Source organism: Achroia grisella, unplaced genomic scaffold (assembly GCF_030625045.1).
Source record: "Achroia grisella isolate CSIRO2021 unplaced genomic scaffold, CSIRO_AGI_Agris_v1 utg1920, whole genome shotgun sequence".
NCBI classification, from domain to species: domain Eukaryota; kingdom Metazoa; phylum Arthropoda; class Insecta; order Lepidoptera; family Pyralidae; genus Achroia; species Achroia grisella.
Window position 1 is genome coordinate 2,886,935 of NW_026712695.1, and position 25,516 is coordinate 2,912,450.

The window sequence follows — 25,516 nt, forward strand, 5'->3', positions numbered from 1 at the left end:
TAACGTAAAACTATTCATTAAAGTGATATTGAGAAATTGATATCTAATAATAATCATCTATATTAACATTGACCGATAGCGGAAGAGGATTGCTAGCTTTACTAGCAATGGGCTCCTTATTTGCCATTAATAATAATTAACCATGTCAGATCGACCTCCACGCGGTTTCCTCAAACCCATCGTTAATTCTTGAGTCCATTTGACATCAAATTAATTTTGCCATTATTCAGTAGTACCCCGTCAGGCGCAGGATAGTGTACTAATTCATTAATACCTACACATTAATAAATACTAAACCACCAATAGCGCAATCACCAAGTTTTTAATTTGTTACTCAACAATACATGGCATTATTACTTAACAAAAACAGCTCTAAAAAACTTCACGCTAACAATAAACTGTCATGTTCATATTATAATTCAATAGTTTTTTTTTCTATATATCTTCGTAGTACAGCCATGCGTAACATTCTCCTATTCTGAAACAATTTTAATGATTTTTTTAATGTATTTTAAAATACAATTTAATTAGATCAATAGAATTAGTATTTAGAGTTTTTTTTATATGTTATACAGCTAAACAGAGCACTTTTATAGTCAAGTGAAGCGATAGGTAACCTAATTCTAACAACGAAGAAATTTCCACTAGCAAGTGTGAGTAGAACTAGTAAGGAGGGTGTCCTAGCTGTGGACGTCAATTCACTTAAGGGGAGTCGATCATGCCTCCGCTTGCTACTAAAAGCTACTAAAAGCCCTCCATAAAAGCAATAATTAAATTGGCGTAACGCAATTTAGTAAAGCGATGCTGTCAAAGGTACTTGGATGTAATAAGTAGATATCTATTCTCCTAAAGGAATGCATATCAGTTTCTACTCACACCTTTTGCTATACGACGTACATAAGTATTTATTAAATTAATCTACTGTATAATTCCGTATATATATATATATGTTCTTAAGTACCTACCTAGACAAAACTTTTAGTGTGTAATTACGTTTACGAATTCATTTTGTTTTTTTTTTAATTTATTAATTAACAATTACTTACAATACTTGGTTACAATAATATTATTGCACAAGTAAAAAATACTTGTACCTAAGCATTAATAATAATATAGGCGTGTGAATTCCAATCTCAAATAAATCCTTAGGTAGGTTGATCCTTAGATGGTCTATATACTCATACTGGTACTTAAAGAATTAATTTGAGAATTTTTCTAGATCTGTTCAAAGCATGTTAATTAGCATATATAATGGCAAGAATCTCGTCACTAAACTTAATTTAGGTATTAAATATTTGTATTTAAGTATTATTAATATTATTCTTGTGCAATAAGAGATTTTAAAATCATAAAATTTTTGTAACCATCTAATGTAAATAGGAATCTATTTTTTAATTAATTCTTTGTTCACGTTCCTGCGCTAATGGTATACGTTGCTAGGACACCAGTAAAGAATAACAGAGTGAACATGAAGTCAGGTCATTGTGGCATATTCATCAGGAATTAACCACGGCTGTTTACGACGGAGAGTTAGTTCTAACATGTATAATATTATTATTATATTGCATTTAACCACTAGTCTTTTTTACTACGTATAGTCTCTCTCTCTCTCGAATTTATTCTGTTCAGTACAAATATAAAATATATGTGTATATATATATATATAGTACCTACCCACCTATTTAAATGTAGTGTGTTATGCTTCTAAAATATATCAGTCACAACATTATAACACAAGTAATAAAGGTTAGTAGTTACTTTACTTACCAATATGACACATTTAAAACAAATTAATTAACAAATTAAATAATGCTTCAAATATTACTGAAGACTAAATGTACCCGAAAAATGGGTAAGTAAATAGCATGTAAAGTCACTGTCACTGTCATTATCCGGTTTACTAGTTTATTTCTGTCACTGTCAAAGTCAACTGTCTGATCTATGGCCGTCACTAACGTCACTGTCTGACCTGATAAAGTCACGTGTGTTTTGTTTTGTTTTTGTTAAAATGATGTACCTACATATTTCTCATACTTTTTTATTTAGCGCAAAAAATAAAATAATCCTATGTTTACATTATGTATGAAGTATTCTATTGATATAAGCAAAGATTACGAAATTCATGTTATACCAAAACCGGTTAACCATGAACCGCCTCATAATAAATAAAATTAGACAGTTAAATAAGTATTTCTATTTTATAATGTTAACTTGTTAAGATGTGCAGTAAAATACTACTAAGCACTATTATATTGCATACATGAACCGCCCGACACGAGTACAAAACATCGCACAAGGTCAACAGACAAAAGAAACTAAGGTAATAATTACATTAAATTGCAGACGTACGTCATTATGTTTTTATCAATTATGTATGAAAGTATTCGTTTCTTAATGTACATTTGCGGTTTATGCTTTAAAAATTGAATATTTATTTTGTAGGCATCTGCCTATCATCATCATCTGATCCACTTTTACACACTTCAGCAGAGATGTCCACTTTAAGTAATATCATTGAAAATGATACAATGGAAAAAATCGCTTTGGAGTTTATTAGATTGGGAGGTGAGTTGTATCAAATTTATATAAAAAAGTTTTAATTTTGTATAATATCTTAGTGTATAAGTATTTATTTGTACAAACAGATGTATGATATGATGAGTATATTTGCTTATTACTAATAACAATGGCTGCTGGCTGACCATGGCAGACAGTCCTCCATAGAAGCTACTTACTGAAGTTAAACTAGTGTATAATAAAACAGCTATACTTTTTAAGGATTATCTTTGAAGGATGAAATTGGATTATTACTGGAAATCTAACTTGTCTTGGCAGTGACTATTATTCTCAAAAACTGAGTATCAATGGTGGCCCTTTCAGTTTTAGTTGCTCAATAGATTGTTAGTTGTAAGTTGTTATACTCATCCAAAGATATTCACTTAACACATTGTACAATTTGATTTTCTACTGTTGCTCAAACAGAGATCGCATTAAATGTAATTGCAATGGTAATGAAATGAATGAAATGCCTTCAGAATAATGAAGAGAGGCTATTTTTGTTTATATTTTTATTTTTCTAATTACAGATAGATGCTACCTGGATAATGCTGGTGCTACATTATATCCCCAGTGTTTACTTAAAAGTATAAATGAAGATCTCCTTAATAATATTTATGTAAACCCACATACAGATAAGTATACACAAGACTGTTTAGAACAAATCAGATATCGCATCTTGACTCATTTCAACACTGACTCTTCAAATTATTCTGTTGTATTCACATCAGGTACTACACAGTCATTGAAACTAGTGGGAGAGTCTTTTAAGTTTGCCATGGATAAAAATGAAGTTCTAAACTGTGGCTCACTTGTTTACTTAAGAGATAATCATACATCTGTACTAGGGCTGAGAGAAATTGCTGCAGAGAAGAATGTGGATATCATACATATATCACATGAAGATTTCTTGGAAACCTTAAATGCAAATGAAGTGTCTCCTTCAACAAATTGTAGAGAAGAATATAAAAATAAAGGGAATACATTACTGGTGTACCCAGCACAGAGTAATTTCAATGGTTATAAATACCCTATAGATTGCTTGAAAATTATAAAAGAAGGATGTATCAATCAATACACAAAGAAACACTTGAGTAAAATTAATTGCAATTGGTATGTCTTATTGGATGCTGCATGTTATGTTTCCACAAATAAATTAGATTTGTCTATAGTACAGCCTGATTTTGTGTGTTTATCTTTTTATAAAGTTTTTGGGTATCCTACTGGATTAGGAGCATTACTTATAAGAAATAGTAGTGCAGATGTTCTAAATCACAAGAAATACTTTGGAGGTGGCACTGTTGATATAGTTTTAAGCAGTGAAGATTTTCATGTCAAAAGAAAAACTCTTCATGAGAGGTGCGTTTCTTTTTTGTTAATTGTAAACGGGCAACCGTTAAAATTCATGTTCATTAGCATAGATATTGACACAAAATACTTGTTGAAAACTCTGTAGTTAATTTTAATGATAAGCTGTCTTTTACAAATTCCATTTGAGTTCAAATAGAGGTTTGTAGCAACTGTATAAACAATTATATAAATGTCGAAAGTTTTAAAATAATTATTGTCTTATAAAATGTAACATACCTATGTATATTTGAGATATAATTTCTTAATTGTTAGCAATTCTACTAGATGTTCCAGATAGTAGAAAAACGAAATGTTTATTAATGTAATGTTTATTTCAGATTTGAAGATGGCACATTACCATTTTTATCAATCGTAGCTCTAAAACATTGTTTTGATGCAATGACCAAATTGATTCCTAAAGTTATCAACAATGATATTATGGAAACTATATCACACCACACATTTAATTTAGCAAAGGATCTTTATTGTCAACTTGGGAAACTTCATCACAAAAATGGAGACAAAGCAGTAGTTCTTTATATGGATTCTGACTTTACTGATATTCGTAAACAAGGTGCAATCGTCACATTCAATTTAATGAGAGAAGATGGCACATTTATTGGTTATTCTGAGGTGATTATATGTTTATTTTCTATGTAACTGAACTGATAGCAAAGAGGTTGATATCACACCTTATTCTTTGATACACACTCATTTGCATGCTATATTATGAAAAATAGCTAATGAGATTTAAAATTATTATTTCAGTTCCAACACTTGGCAGATCTATTCAACATAACTGTACGAACTGGGTGTTTTTGTAACTCAGGCTCCTGTCAGCGTCATTTGAAAGCAAGCAATGAAGAAATGAAGGACATGTACAAAGCAGGTCACAAGTGTGGCGACGACATAGACTTAATTGATGGTAAACCAACTGGTGCCATTCGAGTATCATTTGGCTATTACAATACGTACAATGACGTTGATAAACTAATGACAATGATTTGCCGATGTTTCGTTAGAGCTAATTATAAAAAACCAAAACGATTATCAAATAATATCATAATGTCGAAATCTCCAAATCATATAAAATACATATGTACAGTTGATGATAAACAAATAGCTAATGAGCCGGCGTATATAGACGAAAAATATACCGCTGCACATACAGTTCTCACATCTGGTACTGTGCTGTCTCAAATAGCTCTTTTCCCAGTTAAATCTTGTGGCGCCTTTAAAATCACTACTTCATGGAAAATCGGTCGAAAAGGCTTCGAATACGATAGAGAGTGGATGATTGTCAAGGATAATGGGGTATGTCTAACTCAGAAACAAAATACACGTATGTGCATGATACGACCTAAAATTGATTTAAAACGGAAAGTAATGACTCTATACTTTAAAGGTATGTTACTACTGTTGTGTGTTATATGTTCTAGGCAAGTAGTGTAATTATAAATATATGTAAGAATAGCAATAGTGCTTATCCTTACTTTGCAAATTTGTGCATTTCACATAATTCATCTCTCTCTGACTGCCTGTGACCCTCATAAGGAGTCTGGATGACTGAAGATAGATCCAATATTTCAGTGTTCAAATATCAATATTTCTATAATATGATTTTATATGTATAAACATGCATTGACATTAAATACATATAGTGTAATATTTAATTAATTTGCAGGTCTTGCTCCAATATCAGTACCTTTAGATCCTGTAGGAAACAAGCATAAAGAGGTTACATTTTGTCAAAGCAAAGTTTGTACGGACTTAGTCAAAGGATATGATTGTGGAGATGAAGTTGCTAATTGGATATCAAATGCTTTAGAAGTATCATACCTAAGATTAATAAAACAAGCAAGCATTGATAATAGAATACAAAAGAGGAATGCAAATGATGACAAAAAATTACTTTCATTAAGTAATCAAGCGCAATTCTTATTAATAAATAAAGCAACTGTTCGGTGGCTGAATGATAAAATACAAGAGTCATTATTCACAGACGACATTGACCAGTTAATAGATCGTTTTAGAGGAAATATAATCATAACCATGGACGAAGAATTAGTAGAAAGACATTGGCAGAGAGTGATAATTGGGAGACATGAATTCAAGGTAGGAGTAATTTATATATTTAAAATTAGTGGTTGAGTTTAATCTTCATTAATTCTTATGAGATCCAAACTCATTTCTTCATTTTTATTAAATTTTTTCTGTGTTAGGGTATTAAAAACATTTTCAGATAGTAACATTCATAGTCATCCTCTTACAGTTTTTCATTATCCAATATAACATAGATCTTACGAATAGATTGCTATTATTATGGTATATATACTATACTAGTTGTTTTAAAATTCTGATAATTGATAAAATTTATTTATTATAATAATCTAATATAAAATAATAAAAAAAACTACAGGTTGATGGAGAATGTCGGCGATGTCAAATGGTATGCATAGATCAGCAAACTGGAGAGAAGACAGTCGAACCACTTCGAACTATTTCAGAACAGTTTGCAGGAAAATTATGTTTTGGAATATACTTAAGCTACATTGGCACTGTAGATGGGTCGACGGACCGTATAATGAAGATAAATACGCCTATCAAGCCTATAATTAATGATGATGATATAAGCAGGTGAACCAAAACGTGTTATCTTAATAAACAACCAGTTCCTACATTAAGAAATCCTCATACTGTTACATTATTGTAACGTTAGATCATCACTATTATTGGACTTAACACCTAAAGGCATTTTCTACCAGTCAACCATAATGCAGAGATAAGTTGTTGGCGGTGCAAACAATAATATATTATTTTATAGAATATACAAGAATAAATATATATATATACACATGTAACTACATAAATACACAACTTTCTAAAATACACACATAAATATATGCAATGACGAAATGTATTTTTCAAAACAACTTTCTAAAATACACTTGCACGAAATGTATTTTAGAATACATTAATGTTTTGTTGTCTAATGATCTGTAATCTATATATAATAACTACAAGTCAATGTATATTCAAGTACATTATTCTGATCTGTATTGTCTTTTTTTACTTAACCAATGATTTATTTCGAATTTAACATTAGATATAAATTAAGGCCTAATTATAAAGTAGTGCAAATGTAATGCCCCGTCCAACGAATACTTATTTACGTATATATAAAAATGTTTTTATTTCAATACTTAAGATTAAAAAAGAATCGAAAATGCGGTTTCTGTCCTTTTTCGTAGTAATAATACTCGCCCAACCATGTTTAAGGGAAATTTTAATTACTCACCTAATGCAGGGCGATTTGACCTAGGGCGACTGCTTTTCGATTTTTTTTAATGATTGTTGAGAAAAAGTCGGCTATGCAATGTTACCCCAGTATGGAGTCATGGGGATTTGTCATGAATTTAACCAATTCAGTTAGTAAATTAACACAATGCATTACACCGCATGTATGAAGACATTAGTGATCAAGTTTGTAGAGATAGTAGCACTTTATAATGATATCTTTAGTATAAATAAATATGTGAAGTAATGATTATCATGAGGAGGAACATATCTCTGAATTCAGAGATCCTTAATAGTATATTATTATTATATGAGGACATTATACTGACTAAATCTATCTTTTCGATGTAAATCTATTTTTGCTTACTACTTTAACATATTACGTTTTTGTATCCATTGATTTTAATAATAACTTTCATAATTGATAGCGTTTTCATAATTGTTGGTCCCGTATAAATAGATAACAGAGTTGGTATTCAACTTCTGTAATAATGTGGTATAAAATTTAGTCTATATATGCATTAATCCAATAAATAAAAAAGCTATTTAATCTCTATGAACATTAAATAATATTTTTTGTAGATTTTATAATGTATTGTATAAAATTATTTTTGTAGATTTTATAATGTAATTAGATGAATTTATTTTGTGCTTCGCTGCAGGCACTGTATTTATTAAAAACATAGTTATTGATTAGCCTAGTTGGCTTTAAGACATTTTTATTTTTTATTTACAGGTTCAAGGATTGGTTTTATTTATACTTTTTAGGCAACTGTGTTTGCCCTTCTGAAATGTCTTCCAATAAGCAAAATAATTATTTAATGACTAACTAGACTAGACTAGGAAAATGATTTTTAATGACTAACCTTTATATACTGTTTTAATTCTGTTACAACATGTAACAGAATTAAAACAGTAGTGTAGTAAAAAAATACAAATTGTTAGACCAAAATTGCCTTATATCTATGGGACTATCCATAAAATACATCACATGTTAGAGGAAGGATAATATTGTATAAAAGAGGTTGAAGGAGTCACATAGTCACTCCTACCCTCCTGGAAGCAGTGTCAGATTTTGTGACAGCATTTAAATTTTAGTATAAAAATATTAAATGTTAACTATTTTAGTTTATAACTTTTTAAATGTGTTATATGACGTAATTTAAAGGTGGCCCCCTAATTGAAGTGTGGTACTAAATTTACAAATTTATTATAATGTGACATTTTATGATTACACTATTCTATAGAAGAGATATTTAAAATATTATCAGTGAATGTGATTTTTTCCTTATGTTAAACCAGTATATTTATGTAAAATATAGCATTATAATATAACCAGCCAGAAATGATATGATAGTGATAATAGCGAAATTTAGCAAATATTATTACTATGATGATATTTATACAAAACTGTAACTGAAAATAAAATATTTATAAAAATTGTTATAATATTTATTAGTCTTAACACTACACAAAATATTTTATTTTATTGTTATTAAAATATTAATTTAAAACTAGTTATCACCTTGGTTGTTACAGTATAAAAGAAATATTAAATTATTGCACAGTTTATTGGCTGTTGTCCTTTTATTTCCCTTGGTTCGCTTCCATGAGATACATCATTCACAACCTGCGCTACTTCTTCATAGTCTGGTATGGCCATTGTCTGTATTTTGGAATATATCAGTTTATCATTTATTGTTATCTCAAAAGATCCTGTAAAAGTAATTCATTTTTATTATAAAACATTTTCTATTTTATAATTAAACCTACTTTTTATAGTTTGCTACATTAATAGTATTGAATCAAATTTAGGCTGATTACAAGCACATAATGTGAGACATTTGTAAATTATATTATTGCAATATAATTAGGAGCAACACTAGTACTTTGATAATCTTTGGGTTATATTGGCTGAGCCCTACCCTGAATGCGATAGTTAAGTAACGTTACTAGTAAAGTTTGATAGTTTAGCTCCCGGATAAAGTTTTTAAATTAAAAAAACCACTCATACCCTGCCTACCACGCTTACAAAGGACTATAGCATTAGGAGTGCTTTCTCGAATAGTTTTTGCCAGTGCCACACAATGACCCCCGTAATCACAGACTCCACTGAAATATTTAAAAAATTATGCACTTTTAACTTAAATGTAATTGTATTACATAAATCAAGAAACATGTTACTGAAAATTATATAAAATAAATAGTACCAATATTCAACATTTACTGTAATCACATTTTTATCGGGATCACTGACCGACATATTTTAATATATTTAATACGATGTTTATTATTAAGTAAGTCAACCCATCCGACTTTATAGCACCTATATCCGATTACTTAAACAATATTTATAGAAGAGATTTTTTAAATTAATTAATTTTAAAAGACTATGTTTACTTTTCCTCAGCTGATATCTATCAAATTCAAAATAGTGGATTGTTTAAAATTTGCCTTACAGCACAGGAATAGATATCAAATTGAATTGATAATTGTTATTCAGAATACAGTTAGAATAGCAGAGTGACAAACATAGAGTACTTTTGTTGACATCTGCGGATGACGTATGACAAACATAACAGTTATGTTACACCTGTGGCTATAACTGGCTATATTTTTATTACCTTATGATTTTTTTATTAGTATTGATTTTCAAATTGCTAAAGGTTATTTGTTTTAGTAGGTAGTAGAGTGTTACTGTGTTAGTTATAAATAGAGACCATACCTATAAACTCTTTATACTTTAAGTAAATAATTTTACAAATGTATTAAAAAGCATTCTGTGTAATATCCCTTTTTACAATGGATTACGATTATCTCATAAAACTTTTATGCGTTGGTGATTCCGGAGTAGGAAAAACTAGTTTTCTCTATAAGTACACGGATGGCGTTTTCCATACACAGTTTATTTCTACTGTGGGAATCGATTTTCGAGAAAAAACCGTGGTAAGAGCTTTTATGCAATGTATACATAAAATACTAATATTACATTCACATAGACACAATAAACAAATATATACTAACATTATTTTGAATTCCCTATTTATTTTTATGATTCACGTTTTTAGATCTATCAACAAAACGGACGACAACATCGAATACATTTGCAATTGTGGGATACAGCAGGACAAGAACGGTATGGATTGTATTCTTATCTGTGTAATTTAAAATAATTTAAAATAAAATGATTTTTTTACTGTATGTTTTGTAATTATTTTGTTTTTCTTATAATAAACTTTGTCATTGCAGATTCCGAAGTTTAACAACAGCATTTTATAGAGATGCAATGGGGTTCCTTTTACTTTTTGATCTCACTAATGAAGCATCATTTCTTGAAGTTAGAAATTGGATTGAACAGCTTAAGGTAAGATGAATGAAGAATTAATAATCTGATTTATATGAAATTGAAGTTTATTATATTTTTAGTTTTGGGACTACAATAGAAAACATTGATCAAAACAATATAGATGTGTATAATTGTGAATATTATTTGGCATTATTTATTAATCAACTAGCTGCTGCCCTTGATTTGTAAGGGTGCAGAAGTATTATACACATGAACATTCTTCAGAAGAAATTACCAAAATTTTGTTATCATATAAATAGGAGTATCTATCTTGATTATAGTGATAAATAGTTTTATTAATTCTTTAAGTGAGTATTATTTCACTTTTGTCAACTTAACGACTCAACCAATGCTCATATGTATAACAATTAGTTGAGTTTGTAAGTTGAATATTTATGACTTATATTTGGCACAGAGAAGAACACAATCAACTTATTATCCAGATTGAATCTATTAATCAAGCAATAATAATCACTGAGGATAAAGGCTGTGTATTATAATTTATGAAAATTTTATTTCGATATTATAATAAATTTATTTATTTATTTTTTTGTTTTTGTAATATGTCTTAATTCATGAACAAGTATATGTAGTAAACAGTAATTTTATTTTTCAATTTTCCAGACTCACAGTTTAAGTGATGATCCTGATATAGTTCTGTGTGGCCATAAATGCGATCTGCAGGAAAAGCGACTTGTAAATCAGAATAGAGCAAGGGAGTTCGCCAAGAATTACAATTTGCCTTACTTGGAGACAAGTGCCAAAAGTGGACAAAACATAGACCGTGCTATAGAAATACTGCTTGACAAAGTTATGTACAGGTATGTAAAAAAGTATTATAATGGAAAATTCAATTCTTATCTATTTGAATTACTTTATAGAGCAGATTGTGGAAAATTAATTATAGGGGTTCAGTGTAATTCTATTTATTTACTAAATGTGCCAATTACTAATTGATCCTTTATACATATAAATAAAATTGAAGTATCTATTTGTAAAATTGAAATAACCATTTTTTTACAACATGCATATGTATATAAATGCAGAGTATACACCAAACTAATATTTTTTACAATTTTTGTCTGTCTGTCTGTCTGTCTGTGTGTACCGGCTAATCTCTGAAATGACTGGGCCGATTTTGATGGGACTTTTTTGGCAGATGGCTGATGTAATAAGGAGTAACTTAAGCTACTTTTATTTTAGAAAAGTTCATGTGGATGAATTCGCGTGGAACAGCTAGTAGTATATAAGGTTACTAAAATAATGAGGAGAAATGTTATTTAAAGCAATTTTATTACTTTTGCCTTAGACAGTTCTTGCCATACCATGTACATATTATTTCTAAATTCTAATTTAATACAACTAATCTCTGTATGAAAGTAAACTAGAATTTCTGTTGTTTATTATTATTAATCTCATTCATAACTAGAAAATCGAATGTTTTACAGAATGGAGACCTCGGTGGAGTATGCAATGCTTTGTGCGTCAGGACGTCGCAGGCAATCATTACAAAAACTGCAGGCGAAACAAGATAGAAAAATTTGCACTTGCTAGTATTTCGATATATCTGTGATTTTATATTTCCTAATATTCTATTGTTTGTGTATCTGATCTCAGCATAGATTTTCTATAATTATAAATTAAGAGAAAAGTCTATTTCACAGTTTCTTGATAAACACTTACATTTTATCTATTAATGTGTGTGTTCTAGTTTTTTAGCATTAGAAGTTATACTTGAACATATTGTATTTTCTTTCTATTCATACAGGCGAAAATATTACTGAGCAGCTAATGTATGAATAATGTGCATTTAAAAATTCCTATATTATTCCTACTAATTTTATTTAAAATAAATTATTTATATATAACGGTAATAGACAAATTGGTCACTCGAGTAGCTGTCAAGAAATATCAACCTTCATGATCTGTTCTACTAATTGACTTTTTGTTGAAATCTATCATATCATGGTAGTTTTCACACAATTATAATTTTTAATATATGTGTACGTAAATATACTTATGTATCCCTATAGTAAACGTAATTAATGTTAATGAATATCTCTACACTATTTATTCGTTTTATGCACCATGAAAACATGCCTGATTGGTTTATACTCATCATGACATTAGAGGAATAGTAAAAGGAGGTACAAATGATTTGATCAGAAAGCTGTGAAGCAGGCTCTAGCATATAATTTTAATGTATATGAAATTTGGAACCAAATTTACCCATGCAGGGGGATACATTAAGAGACTGATTTATATTTTCATTGTAAATTGAGGCTTTTATTTTTCCATTACTTGTATTTAATTGTTGAAAATTTTTAATACCTAGGTGTTTTGACTAAAGATACTTAAAGTATAACAATACTTTACTATGATACTGATACAAATAGGTATCTCAGACATGATACTAATGCTAGTAGTTTATTTTTTGTGAAATGGAAAAAGGTAAAGTAATTATACTGTAGTAGATGTCGACTAGATTGTTGGGTCATGCAGTAACAAACAGAAGGCGCACTAGCGTTTGATTGTTTCGTATGATTTCAAAACAGGACAACCTTGTAAAATACCTTCCATTGTAGCATTAATTCGAATATTTGAAAGTGTATTTTAATTTTTGTCAATGCCGTAATGATTCTAAATTTAAATTTAAACAATGCAATAATATTGCAAAATAAAATTTCTAGTCACATTTGCGATGATTCGTTCATAATTAATTTAATTCGCTACTTTTTAAAAATTTTATGATATTACAGTTTAGTCTGATTGTTGTATTTAACAAAACCGTTGCATTTTAAAATGATCTAGTCAATTGAATATTCATTCATTCATTATTGAATCGACAATTCAATAATAGTCATACGATAGAACGAAAAAAATACTCTAAGGTTAGTTAAATTATATTGTTTTATGAGGAAAATAAAACAATATAATTTATCTGACCTTAGAGTATTTTAATTGTTTTATTTTACTGTCACTTGTAGTATACAAGTAAGTAAAATAATACTTTAACATACAATTGTACTTCCATGTACAAATGAATCATAGATATGTAACGAGTGCGGAGTATTTTTCCTCTTCTGTTGTTTTTCTGATAAAATATCTATTATGATAAAAAATAGCTGTTTCTTACGTAAAGTACAGGGTTCTAATTGTAGTCAAGTTCTAGTTATGTGATGTAGAGTAGTTTATTTTGGAATTTTGCTAGTTATTTTATATTATGTACTGAAAACTAATTTATTATTACCCCAATAGTTATACGTAAATTGTAAACCATTCTATTTTTATGTAAGTTTACAAATTAGCATCGGAGAAGTAAAGTAAAGTTTGACTGTTCGCTACCTTTTGGCGCATTACTGGTTAAAACTATTCATACAATTGACATTAAATTTGTCATTCAAGTAGTATATGGGATAGAAACGCATATGAGTTACTTTTTATTTCGGTTTATCATGTTATCTTCTTAACAAGTGCGATTGCACAGATGAAAAGATATTTATAAAGAAGTTTAAATGCTTCAATAATATTAAAACTTTGCTTTTTATATATTGTAATTTAATTAATGTAAAATAAAATAATTGTCAAAAATATTAATTTAAAAAAAATAAGTACTGTACTATATTGTAAAGTGTGGATAATTGCATATTAAACTTAAATCTTACTTCTTGAGAGTGAAAAAGCAAAGGTGTAATATGGGCTACAAATGTGTTATGAATCACCACATATATTTTATATGTTAGGAAATTTACAAACGAACAAAAAAAGAAAAACGGTTTCTACCACATATTTTGTTACATACGGTGACAAAACATGTGTAAATAACCTTTTTTTAAATTCTAGATTATATTTTATAAAACCAGCTGAAACAAGTTGTTTATAAAATTAATTATCGCGAGCTATATTTTATTTGCACGTGTGTGTTTTGCTAAGCACAAAGATTTCTAATTATTGTTACATTACATTAAGTGTGTAGTATTGTTTGGAATAGGTAAACATGAATATTTAATATGTTACAAATTATTTACCTGCTATTCTGGATATAAATTGCTTAATACATTAAGTGATTTATATTAATAATATGTTGATTGTTAAGCAAAATGAGCAAGTTGGTCTAAGGAGTACATGAAAAGTTAAGCTGCTACCTATAGTATCAATAAAACCCTATGTACTTTATTTACTACATGTATTTATATACAGTCTTTAAAAATGTTTAAACGTTTTCTTTAATTGGATAACATAAAATAAGTATATCAATTTATATGGTAGTTAGAAATATACTCTTATTTTCTACCTAGCCATCAACCTAAAACAACAATATGCATATTAGCTTATTTAAATTATGTCTACTTATTCAATGTGTTTATAAATATTATAAATTTCGTAAAATAAAATTGAAGTTCTAGTCAAATATACTAAAATTTATAACTGATTTATCTGCGTATTGTATTATTAATATACTAAATATTTTATATAGTTATTACAGAAAACTGTTGAAATTAAATATATGATCACATAACGTTAAGTCAACTCTAAGGATACAAATAATTTCCATTTATTATCAAATAAAAAGAAACCCTAATAGTAAAGTAAGAACGCAGGCACAATTTAATATTAAAATCTAACATTGTTTTTAACATTACAAATTATTAATAGTACAAAATAACTTTTTTTACTTATATTTAAATTACTTTTACTCTTTCTTTTAATTGTCATGGTTGTTAGTATGTTCTACATATATATGTTTCATATAAATTACACTTCGTACATATTTAAATTTCTTTTGATAGTATTAAAAATATCTTTCTAAGAATAAATATACAATCCGTGTACATTGCTCAATTTTGGTATTAGAGTACTTGTTAAGTACCTAACTACATGGTCAGTATGTACTACTAAGTGTCCTTTTTTTAAACATAAATAAGAATTTTAAACATGCGAACTTACTATTATCTCAGACGGACAGAATTTTTACATATTTTTGTTATAATTTTAAAGAATATAATGAAACCATTTCATATCATTAAGTGCCCTTTGATTTACCGTATACCTGTTTATATAGTTTGAAAGAAATATAGCCAGATTTTATACATAAGACTTATTGCTTAGATCAATTGTTGTAAAATAATTTGTACTCAAATTATGTATTGCTATTTTATACATATACCCTGTTTTTGGGGAACTATGCTCAAAACTGTCACTTCGGACTGGTGTGCCCTTTTAGTTCTAAATACTTTTAAATATTTGAAATTCTTAAGATTTCATAAATATTAATATACAAAAAGAATCCGATTTTTTTACGGTTTAAATCTCTGTATCACAGTGCAATTAACAATGGCATCTCTCTTATAAGAACCGAACTAAAATTGAATATATGCAACAAAGTAATGCACAGTTTTACTCAAAATTATATATTATTAATAAATTGGTTGAGGCATGCTGAATATGCACACAAAATATTGTAAATGGATCTATATGTCAAATATGCTGATTAAAAATTATATATTTTTTTAATCCTAGTGACTCGAAGCTTGCTCTGTATGTATAATTACAAAATTTTCATAAGTATTTCATGCCACCATCACCATATGGTGTAAAACCACGGCTATCGGTCATTAGGGCTGCAGAGTTACGATCTCCCTAGTGCCTATCGTGATAGAAATGCTCCAACCCAAAGGTGGTCTATCTATATAGAATTTAAAACATTAAAATATTTACTATATTTTATTTGAGGCCATTTTGTGCAATATAGCAAAATAACTATATTGGATGGAATACGCCAGACATATATTATATATTATTGCTTTCCTATGTAATATATCTAAGTCTATTGTAAGTTAATAAGAATTACAAATTTTGTGATAATTTGGCTTAAAATAAAATATTTATAAAGGTAATACCTAATCTATTTAAAGTGTAGACATTTAAAATTTATCCTTGACCAAACTGCCATTTATATCTAAAGTGTGTCAATTTGTGAACAATTATATACTTATGTAAAAGTTTCCTGTGCATTAAAGTGGAGTTATATGAATTAAAATTGTTTATATTATTTACATTTCTATAACTTTTAATTTCGTTTTAATTACAATCCGTATTACATTTTCTATTTTATTATTTCATTGAATTAGTGCTAATCGGTGGTTTGTATTCACACACTTAAACTTAAATTGTAAGTAAGAATAAATTATATAAAAGAGCAACACACAAGTTTCTTGCTTGTTCTTCTTGTGATGAGACAGCCGTACATACCGAGACATACCGAATGAGCGGTAGATTAAAAAAAATATGACTATTCAAAAGTGGTTTAATGTAAGTTTATTTGAATAAATGATTTTCTATTCTATTCTATGCTATTAATTTACTTCGGTTTCCTCGTTGAACAGTGAAGAACACATTCAATTCATTAGTTTTACTTTTAAAATCATACATGTACTGATAATTTATGTTCATATCAAGCTTAAGTGTGCCTCTTGGGAATACTTACAATAAATGCAGCAACATTTTTTTATACCACTGAAATGACATAAAAATCTCATAATAATAACGAATATGTCATTATTCGAGAATGCCTGTTACAGTTGGAAATTCTTATGCGACTTCTCTATAAATATAGGAATGCAGAAATTCTAGAGTAGTAGCAACAGCTGTACCTATGTAGTTTTTTTTTATTTATTTAAAATATCTGTTATATAGCAAAGGTAATATTTCCGTCTCATCTTCTACCCCCACAAACTGTTATTTTTGCTGTATTAAGGGTGAGATATAGTAATTTCATTACTGGAATCACATCTCAATTCTTAGAAATGGCAACTTATATGTGACACGGGCATCTTATTATATTTTGTGACGACCATAGAGGTGTTTCTATTTAGAGGAGACATAACAGTGCTCCAGTTGTCAAAATGTTAAGAGTATTTGTAGTAATAGTATACTACCTGAGATCACGACATCTTACAGTTGTTATTCAGAATAATAATAAACAAGAATAACAATACTGTTTGCAAATCGATTACAATTAAACAATCTGTAATTTATAAGTGAAGTTTATTACTATACGTCGTTATATATATTAATATAGACCTACATTAGTAAAAACCGCACTTAAATCGGCTAAATTATTTCCGAAATTAACGTGGAAAGGCACAAATAAACTGACAGAAATTCTAACAACTGTTTTTCTGAAGTTTAACAAAGTCCGCCGATAATAATTTTCACACATTTCAGTTATATTTTTATTATACGTATGTACGAACTATGGAGGTACCTATATTAATATGTGCATATATCTATCCTTGTTTACCGATGTAGGTACATTTTGTAGAGATTTTCTATATTATTCCAGACTAGTATCACATGAATGCTATTGACATTTATCAACTGGAACTGAAATGCGAAATAGGCAGGTATGTAGTTCAAATAGCAGCCACGATCAGAATATCTAAGCTTCCGTAGAGGATTATTCTCAACATATCTCACTACCAAACGCATAGTTGAAGCTAAATGAGGAATTAAACAATAGATTTGTGGATTCTATTGTACTGTATATATTCTACTAACGTTTGAGTTTAGATAAATAACAGTACTGGAAAACTTAAAAGTGATCTCTGTAATGCAAAAAATTTTTGGTCACATTAAAATGTTAATGACATTAGTTACTCATATAAATCAACTCGCTAATCACCTAATGACTAATATCACATATTTTCTTTCATATGAATAGGTACTTCGGACGGTTTCCAAAAATTATTGACTCCGACACGTTTTTATACAATATTTTTACTTAGGTGTTTTGAATGTAAATTAAGAATTTTATTCAGGGTATGTTGCTATATAACTATAGATATTATTATTCTGTCAACCCCGTCGATGGCCTGGCGCGAAGTCAGATATACAGTCTTTTACGTTCCCATAATTATAAACTATGTATAAACGCTGAAAGTTTGTTTTTTGTTTTACATTCTTGGTACATACATATTTTATGGGAGGAATTTGCTACACATGAATATATTAGTTCCATGTAGCCTGGTCGTTCTGTAATGCGCAATGCTCATTGGATAATAAATGAGGATAGCTAAATGAGTTTGCGTGTGGTTTTCGGGCATAATATTGTAAATTTGTTTAATAACATTTTTCGAAAAATAACTAGTATATCTTATAAATATAAAAATTTTATACAATTCGTTTACAATATAGATAGAGTACGGATGCATACAAGCATACTTTGTGACCAAATAAATTAGTAATTTATAGTTTCTGTCGCGTACTAGATAAAAACTATAGGTAGATAGACAATGAATATTTAATACAAGTCCCGGTATTTTGATAGTTATATATACTTATATTCTGTTATATTTGTATTGTATCTCATCTACTTAGCGTATATGACAGAACTAACTAGGTTCTACATTTTTGCGTATCCGTCAGGTGGGATTTGGCCTTCAGCCACTCCATAAGTCCTTCCGCGGGTTTGGAGTGCCATCTGCACTCGCCCCCTATCGTCCGGTGAAGCTGTAATGGCCAGCTGCGGCCAACAGCATTAGAGTAGTCCGAAAAAAATCTACATCTTTTTTGTGCAAATAGCTGTTGTTTGCAGATGTTGTCTTTAAGAAAATTTGCGCTTGGTGCTAATGATTAATTATTAAAGAATATAATGAAATAATTAATTATGTTCGTTAATTAGCTATTTATAAATATAATAAGTTGGTATTAATTGGGAGATATTAGTTGTTACCAGCTCATCGAAACTATATTTCTCCTACGTACCTACTAGCAATACTGCTAGTACAAGTAGGTAGACTTGATATTCTCGGGAAGTACGCAGCTACCGGTAAATTAATTATTTATTTATTAAAATGATGTGTGAAATGTGATCTTAAATTGCTGGTGCAGACAATTACCAGTTTTTTTATGGATTGCTATTTATTAATAGTAATTTTTTTACACAATTAAAATAAATGTGTAAATATATCTTTTAATAAAAAAAAATCGAATACCAACTAATATTAATAGGTGCAATGGGGTATTAGAAACTAGATACGAGGGGTGAGTTCACAAACTCTGCATTCCCTCTGCCCCCTCTTTACACGTGATGTGCACGGGTGCAGTATTTTTGTGTTCATTCAATCTGTTTTAGACTCAAATGCTTAGAAATAAAGTTGTAAGTTCCTTCATATGGTACTGTTAAGTGAGATTAGGGTTCGGACATCCTTTCCAGATGGACTCTGTTGTCGGGAAGTAGTGTCTAAATTGGCCCAATCCGACAGTCGCATCGTTAAACCCCACGGCGCAGTCGCGGAAGCTACATAGATACGTCACACTGGTGTTAATCTTGGGCCTACAAAGCTTCGCTCTTGTATCGCTTTAAAAGCAGGCTATAAAATTCATAATTCTGAATTCATATACAAATAAATGTACCAATTATAACTACTGTGACAAAATATTAAATATTCACAGTCTTAATATATTAAGATAGGTACGTAGTAATATAAAATTTACATTCGTAAGCGATATTCATGCGATATTATGAAGATCGCTGTGGAGTCGTAGCAGCAACCGTACGTGGCTATCTTCATCCCAATTGCCAGTTTGTTTATGTATTGAAAGACAACAGATTGGTGCAGCCGGCTTCTGCGGGCTCCGTAATTGAAGCTCGCGTGTTTTTCAGTAAGACGGTCGGCTTGAATGAAGCAACAAAACTGCTTTGATCCCAACGTGCTTGTTGTTATCTAGATAGGCGTGTGAACGAACGGGCGGTCGATTTGTCTGGTGCAAGTGCAGTGTTGACGTTTCGTGTTATCATAGACTGATTATAAGCAGTGACAATAAACTACTGAGGATTCTCATTCAGGAATAGTGACAATGCTGGTAAGCATAAATACAAAGGTTTTATATTTCATATCATGATTCAGATTTATGCCCGGAAAAGTATTCTATACCTTACGTCTTAAAATTGACCTTCCTATTGGCTAACTGAGGCCATACTGCAACAATTAAATAATTACTGGTACACAAGTATAGGTCAATAATTAATTTTATAACCGTTAATTTTAGAAGAAATATCATATGAAGTCTACTATATCCTTATATTTATTATTGTTCATTATTATTTAAGTAATTTAAATATTTTGGTGGTATTTTAAGCACTTTATTAATAAGTCAAGAAAGAATATTCTCATTTTACTATTATTAGGATATGGATAGATATAAAATAAACACTATAATGACATATCTCTCTATGAAGGAAGTGGGTTTAATTATTAATTTTAGTGTAAATAATTATTTACATAAATATATTTCCCTCATTCGCTTATTATTGCACTTTGATTACTATGATAACTGTTTATGTATCTTTAAAAGTAGGTACCTATCTACGTTTGTGGTTGAGAAGACAATATTTCGACTAGAAAAAGAAATAAGTACCTAAAGAACAAAGTCATGTAAAAGAAAACAATTGTTGTCAATTTCGTCATCCGTTAAATACCGGGGTGGGAAGCTTGTATCTCTCAGTATAGTATAGTTGCTCTACTCATATATCCGCACATATCTACCATTAAATACGAGTATACGATAATTGTTGCCAGGATACTGTGTCCCCTATATTTGTGAAACGAAATTGGTACTCGCAAATATTAGTACGTTGCAATGGTTAATAGTGTAAGTGTTCAGTTCTGTTACCCCAATTTATTTTAATTAATCTTAATTATTCGCTAATTTCCAGAGCTGTTTAAGTATGTAAGCCATTGTCATGCACCCACACCAGAACAATTAACTAGTATATTAAACTCGATTTGTAAACTACACTTAGCTAAGATAAATAAGAGCATTTTACGTAGTAAAAGTGATTTTATATGATCTTTGTATAACGAACTAAGAATTAAAAGAATATGCGACACAAGAAACGATTAAATGCTATTGACTATTAATGATATTCCATAAGCTCTATTTTATTATAGAATGTCAAGAATTTAAATACTTACATATATATATTAAAAAAATTGTTGATTTTAAAGGTATGCCTATAAAATTCATCTACATCGCAAAATTTCAACGTTATTTTATCTACTGGCTCTAATTAATTAATTTAATATAATGACGGAATAAGATGCTGTACCAATATTTGCTATTGCTGTTAAATTTCAGAATTAAATAATAGATTAGGCGTGCCAATCTAAGAAGTCCCTACTAAAATTTATTTCTTGATTACTAGTATTGCGTTATTATAAAATACGAATTCATAGACATCATTTCGAATAAAAGTGTTTAATGAAACATAATTTATCTTATATGAGATGATAGCACGTTTATGTTACATTTAATTATATTTTATTATATTTTATACCCCACATTATAGTGGGGTTAAAAGCAACAGCAATTTTGTTTGTCTAATTCTCCTTTAGTCATGAGGAGAGTATTAAACATAATCCTATGTTGTAATTGCACCGTAAAGTCAAAGTCAAAATAATTTATTTGAATAAGATATTTTGTTTGTCACATATGCAAAATTTCTTATGACTAACCCTACCGAACAATTCGGATAACTTCAATCGAAAAGAACTGGCTAGAAACTCAACTGGTACTTTTTTTGCATACAGTGCATTAAAATTAATTACTTTATTTAAGTTGTTAGGTAGGTACTTAAATATAAGCAGACAAGTACGAATACGCCTACATAATAAAATCAATTCTTGCGCCTATGAATGGGAAGAAAACTTCGAGGCTGTTCACGCTCAAATTATTGATGAGGGCTGAGTAACTTTACTCTTTGGTTAACATCCCACAATCAATCTTTCGCAAACGGGCTTCAAACGTGCCAAATAGCACAAGCATGTGTTCGAACTCACTGCAAATATGTTGCCACTTTTGTTACCCATGGTATGTACGAGTACATTTTGTACAAAATTTAATCACAAAATATCTTACTTTTTATTATTATAGGCACTAATGATAAGTGAAATCTCTTATTGAGGTTACTTTGCTTTCGATTATGATTTAAAAATAGAACTTAGGTAAAATAATAGAAAAAATAATATTAAACATGTTTTTTATTCCGGGATGCGAAAAACTGTCGGGTCTCCAGTATATTTTATATAAGCTTCGCCCCGGCTTCGCACGAGTGTACATGTATTATGCACATAAATCTTCCTCTTGAATCACTCTAACTATTAAAAAAAATCGCTTCAAAAATCACAGCGAATTTGTTTTATACTATGTATTGATTAATAGCATTAGTTCCTGTATTGAATGGTTTTTAATCTTTATGTGCTTTTTAACCAATAAATGGTCTAAGGAATTATTGCATAAAAATATATTGCATAGAAGTCCTTAAAAAAAGAAGGCATTATCTAATTTAAAATTTAGTAAATAACGGATAGCAATATACTTAAGTGAAAAACACAGTTATTACCAGATCCTTGATAATGTTGTAAAATTTGTGGATTAATACGAGTACCTATACCTACTTAATACATGAAATTTGTTCATCTGTATGTATTTGAAGTTCTACAGACTGCTAACTATCATTAGATTAACATAATAAAATCCTAACTACAGTGATTGATTTATTAGGTATTCGATAGATTAAGTCCCATTAATTTTGGTAGCTCAATAGTTACTTTTATACCCTTTTTATGAAGCATATTCGAATAGTGTTTCCGTCTCCACTAACGGTATATTTTAGTGGGATATCATCAGTGAAAGACGAAAGGATGAGTATGAATTCAGTCAGTTAGTCTATTCCTATGAAATCACCTGGAATTCACCACGATTGTTTTCAGGAAACAGCGGGAGCACTAGTTCCCTATTACCTACTAACAAACTGCAGGCGCGAGCAACATTCATTTGTCATCAGAAAAAAAACGTCCTCTCGACACATTTCTACCAAATTATCTCAGATAGTCACACATTTTTGAAGATCTGTAAAGTTGTTGTAAAAGTTGTGACTAAAAACTATCTATTTACTTACAAATTATTATTATCACGGAACTCTTAATGCACAGCATAGCTTGAACTTGACCGATTTCTTTTTATTTACATTATTTGATACGTAAATGGAAGTACGTACAACCAGTACAACATTACAAAGATAGCATCTCCTTGTTATTTTATAATCATCTACATAAATACTGTTCATTTTGTATGTTATGGTTTTATTTCATCAAGATATATATATATCGAATATCTGAATAACGAAACTGTTTCTTGTTCGCGGTTTCTTTGAGTATTATTCAACACCTGTTATTCTTTTATCACTGTTTTTTAGGGTTCATCACAATTGAGTGTTGGAAAGGACATTATAAAATTATACTTTATGTTTTATTTTCACTAAACTTTAGAGTAGTCAATAATATAGATGATTACGGAGTCCACATAAAGACATTTGAAGATTCAAAAGTTTAGTTTAGTTTTAATCACATACATACAAGAGAACGTCTATAATAAGTACAGAAAAAAATTAATAATTCGAAAAATACATAATTTTTCATATATGTATAGGGATTTTCATATTCGCTATTCAGATGTATTCTTTTAAACTTCTACTTGGTTATTCATTTAACTAGTAGGGTGCAAGTTAATTAATAGGTTATAACTATAGGAATGTTCGGTATTTATTCAATATTATTATATTTAAATTCGAGTTCGTTAAAAAGTCCTATATAAAAAGTGAACAAATCTTTGAATACTGATTCAGTGAATTTTCCAAGCGTGTTTGTGTCCTTTATGGTATAAAGATGGGATAAGAATCGAATTATGTAAATTTAATCCTTAAAAGGGTGAAAAAAGTATTTTTATTCCAATTCCCTTGAGTTATAAACATGAAATTTTGAATAGAATTGTGTGCAACCGAGTTTTAGTGGATTTATATTAAATATAGAACCAACCTAAACAAATTCGCATGTTTCCCGGCTTTCTCATTGATTTGAATAAACAATTTACATTAAAAAATAGGGTAAGGTCACTACTTCCTCACCGAAGATGTGATGACTAAAGCTTTTTTTATGTTATAGTAACATGTGTAGGTGTTATGCAAGGGTATTAATTGATTTATAATCGATTGGAGGGGAACAAGAAGTACTTATATCAACATATTATATTTTACTGCATATGTGGAATTTTCTAGTTTAGTACTTACGTCAAAGTTACGTAGGTTTATTCTGAGGTATTTATCTAATATCGTCAAAGACTAAAAATGGTGAAGATTGATATTTATGCAATGTAATGAGAGATTCATCAAAAACTACGTTTATCCTGAAAATATTGTATCAAATCGAAGTATGTTTCTTAAATACATAAAAAATCGTACCTGCTGTGTTTTTATGTGATATAAAAACTTTTCGACCTTGGCGGTATTGTTGTAATACATATATATACTTTCTGATGGTTGTTAGTTCAATCTCTGTACATTGCTATATTTCGTATTCATAAGTATCAATCTTTTAATATAGATCTATATGTTCTGCGTCTATAGCACCAGCTCTGCTTATTTTCTGCGTATTTAATTTATTGAAGGCTATCTAATAATTTATTTTTAAAGTTATAAAATACAATTAATGATTCAAAAACATATTATATATTTTTTAAATCATGACTTTCAGAGATATGAGTACACTACTAAATCGTTTTTAGGATACATTTTATCTATGCTTTCTACATGCTCAATATAATAACAATAACAATATTCATACAATGTTAAACGTTTTCTTATCGCAAACCAAAAGAGTTTTGTTTCGGGTAGGTATATTTGCGTACAAAATTCAGGTTCTAACTAATACTACATATTAGGTACTTTGAATCACGGCCAAACGAAATCATTTGAAATTGAAATTTGCGAAGAGATCACGATAAATGGGGACGATGCGACGGCTTTACGATCTGGCAATGACGCTAGAAACTGTCCGTCCTTATCTAGAGTTGACCCAACCCTTTTCACTGCCACTTTCCTATGTATTGTATAACTACCTTTCGTTG

General features: G+C 29.3%; 4 protein-coding genes across 4 annotated transcripts in view; 3 read left to right on the plus strand and 1 right to left on the minus strand.

The window, feature by feature from the left end:
• Window positions 1-2,470: 2,470 nt before the first annotated feature.
• Window positions 2,471-8,091, plus strand: LOC131841747 (molybdenum cofactor sulfurase). Its single transcript, XM_059190071.1, has 7 exons — window positions 2,471-2,565; window positions 3,087-3,915; window positions 4,245-4,539; window positions 4,675-5,311; window positions 5,591-6,021; window positions 6,326-6,543; window positions 7,940-8,091. The coding sequence occupies exons 1-7, from the start codon at window positions 2,493-2,495 to the stop codon at window positions 8,034-8,036; spliced, it is 2,580 nt and encodes an 859-aa protein (XP_059046054.1). The 5' UTR covers window positions 2,471-2,492; the 3' UTR covers window positions 8,037-8,091.
• A 33-nt stretch (window positions 8,092-8,124) lies between these two features.
• Window positions 8,125-9,587, minus strand: LOC131841791 (migration and invasion enhancer 1). Its single transcript, XM_059190117.1, has 3 exons — window positions 9,414-9,587; window positions 9,218-9,315; window positions 8,125-8,919 (listed from the first exon to the last, which is right to left on the minus strand). The coding sequence occupies exons 1-3, from the start codon at window positions 9,464-9,466 to the stop codon at window positions 8,756-8,758; spliced, it is 315 nt and encodes a 104-aa protein (XP_059046100.1). The 5' UTR covers window positions 9,467-9,587; the 3' UTR covers window positions 8,125-8,755.
• A 252-nt stretch (window positions 9,588-9,839) lies between these two features.
• Window positions 9,840-15,806, plus strand: LOC131841750 (ras-related protein Rab-27A). Its single transcript, XM_059190074.1, has 5 exons — window positions 9,840-10,149; window positions 10,272-10,339; window positions 10,453-10,567; window positions 11,174-11,370; window positions 11,998-15,806. Exons 1-5 carry the CDS (start codon window positions 10,006-10,008, stop codon window positions 12,101-12,103), a joined length of 630 nt encoding a protein of 209 aa, XP_059046057.1. The 5' UTR covers window positions 9,840-10,005; the 3' UTR covers window positions 12,104-15,806.
• A 4,305-nt stretch (window positions 15,807-20,111) lies between these two features.
• Window positions 20,112-25,516, plus strand: part of LOC131841735 (N-acetylmuramoyl-L-alanine amidase domain-containing protein SAOUHSC_02979-like) — a 45,110-nt gene continuing 39,705 nt past the window's right edge. The window contains exon 1 of the mRNA XM_059190054.1: window positions 20,112-20,416. The gene's annotated coding sequence lies outside the window, so the exon portion shown is untranslated. The remainder of the gene's footprint in view (window positions 20,417-25,516) is intronic.

What these genes read in the sequence shown, in the direction of transcription:
- LOC131841750 (XM_059190074.1), top strand. Translation starts at nt 10,006, where the DNA reads ATGGATTACGATTATCTCATAAAACTTTTATGCGTTGGTGATTCCGGA. An exon ending in GATACAGCAGGACAAGAACG is followed by an intron (nt 10,340 to 10,452) that starts GTATGGATTGTA and finishes TTGTCATTGCAG; the next exon opens with ATTCCGAAGTTTAACAACAG. An exon ending in ATTGGATTGAACAGCTTAAG is followed by an intron (nt 10,568 to 11,173) that starts GTAAGATGAATG and finishes TCAATTTTCCAG; the next exon opens with ACTCACAGTTTAAGTGATGA.
- LOC131841747 (XM_059190071.1), top strand. Translation starts at nt 2,493, where the DNA reads ATGTCCACTTTAAGTAATATCATTGAAAATGATACAATGGAAAAAATC. An exon ending in AGAAAAACTCTTCATGAGAG is followed by an intron (nt 3,916 to 4,244) that starts GTGCGTTTCTTT and finishes TGTTTATTTCAG; the next exon opens with ATTTGAAGATGGCACATTAC. An exon ending in TTGGGAGACATGAATTCAAG is followed by an intron (nt 6,022 to 6,325) that starts GTAGGAGTAATT and finishes AAAAAACTACAG; the next exon opens with GTTGATGGAGAATGTCGGCG.
- LOC131841791 (XM_059190117.1), bottom strand. Translation starts at nt 9,466, where the DNA reads ATGTCGGTCAGTGATCCCGATAAAAATGTGATTACAGTAAATGTTGAA. An exon ending in ACAGTAAATGTTGAATATTG is followed by an intron (nt 9,316 to 9,413) that starts GTACTATTTATT and finishes TAAATATTTCAG; the next exon opens with TGGAGTCTGTGATTACGGGG. An exon ending in TTGTAAGCGTGGTAGGCAGG is followed by an intron (nt 8,920 to 9,217) that starts GTATGAGTGGTT and finishes TTACTTTTACAG; the next exon opens with GATCTTTTGAGATAACAATA.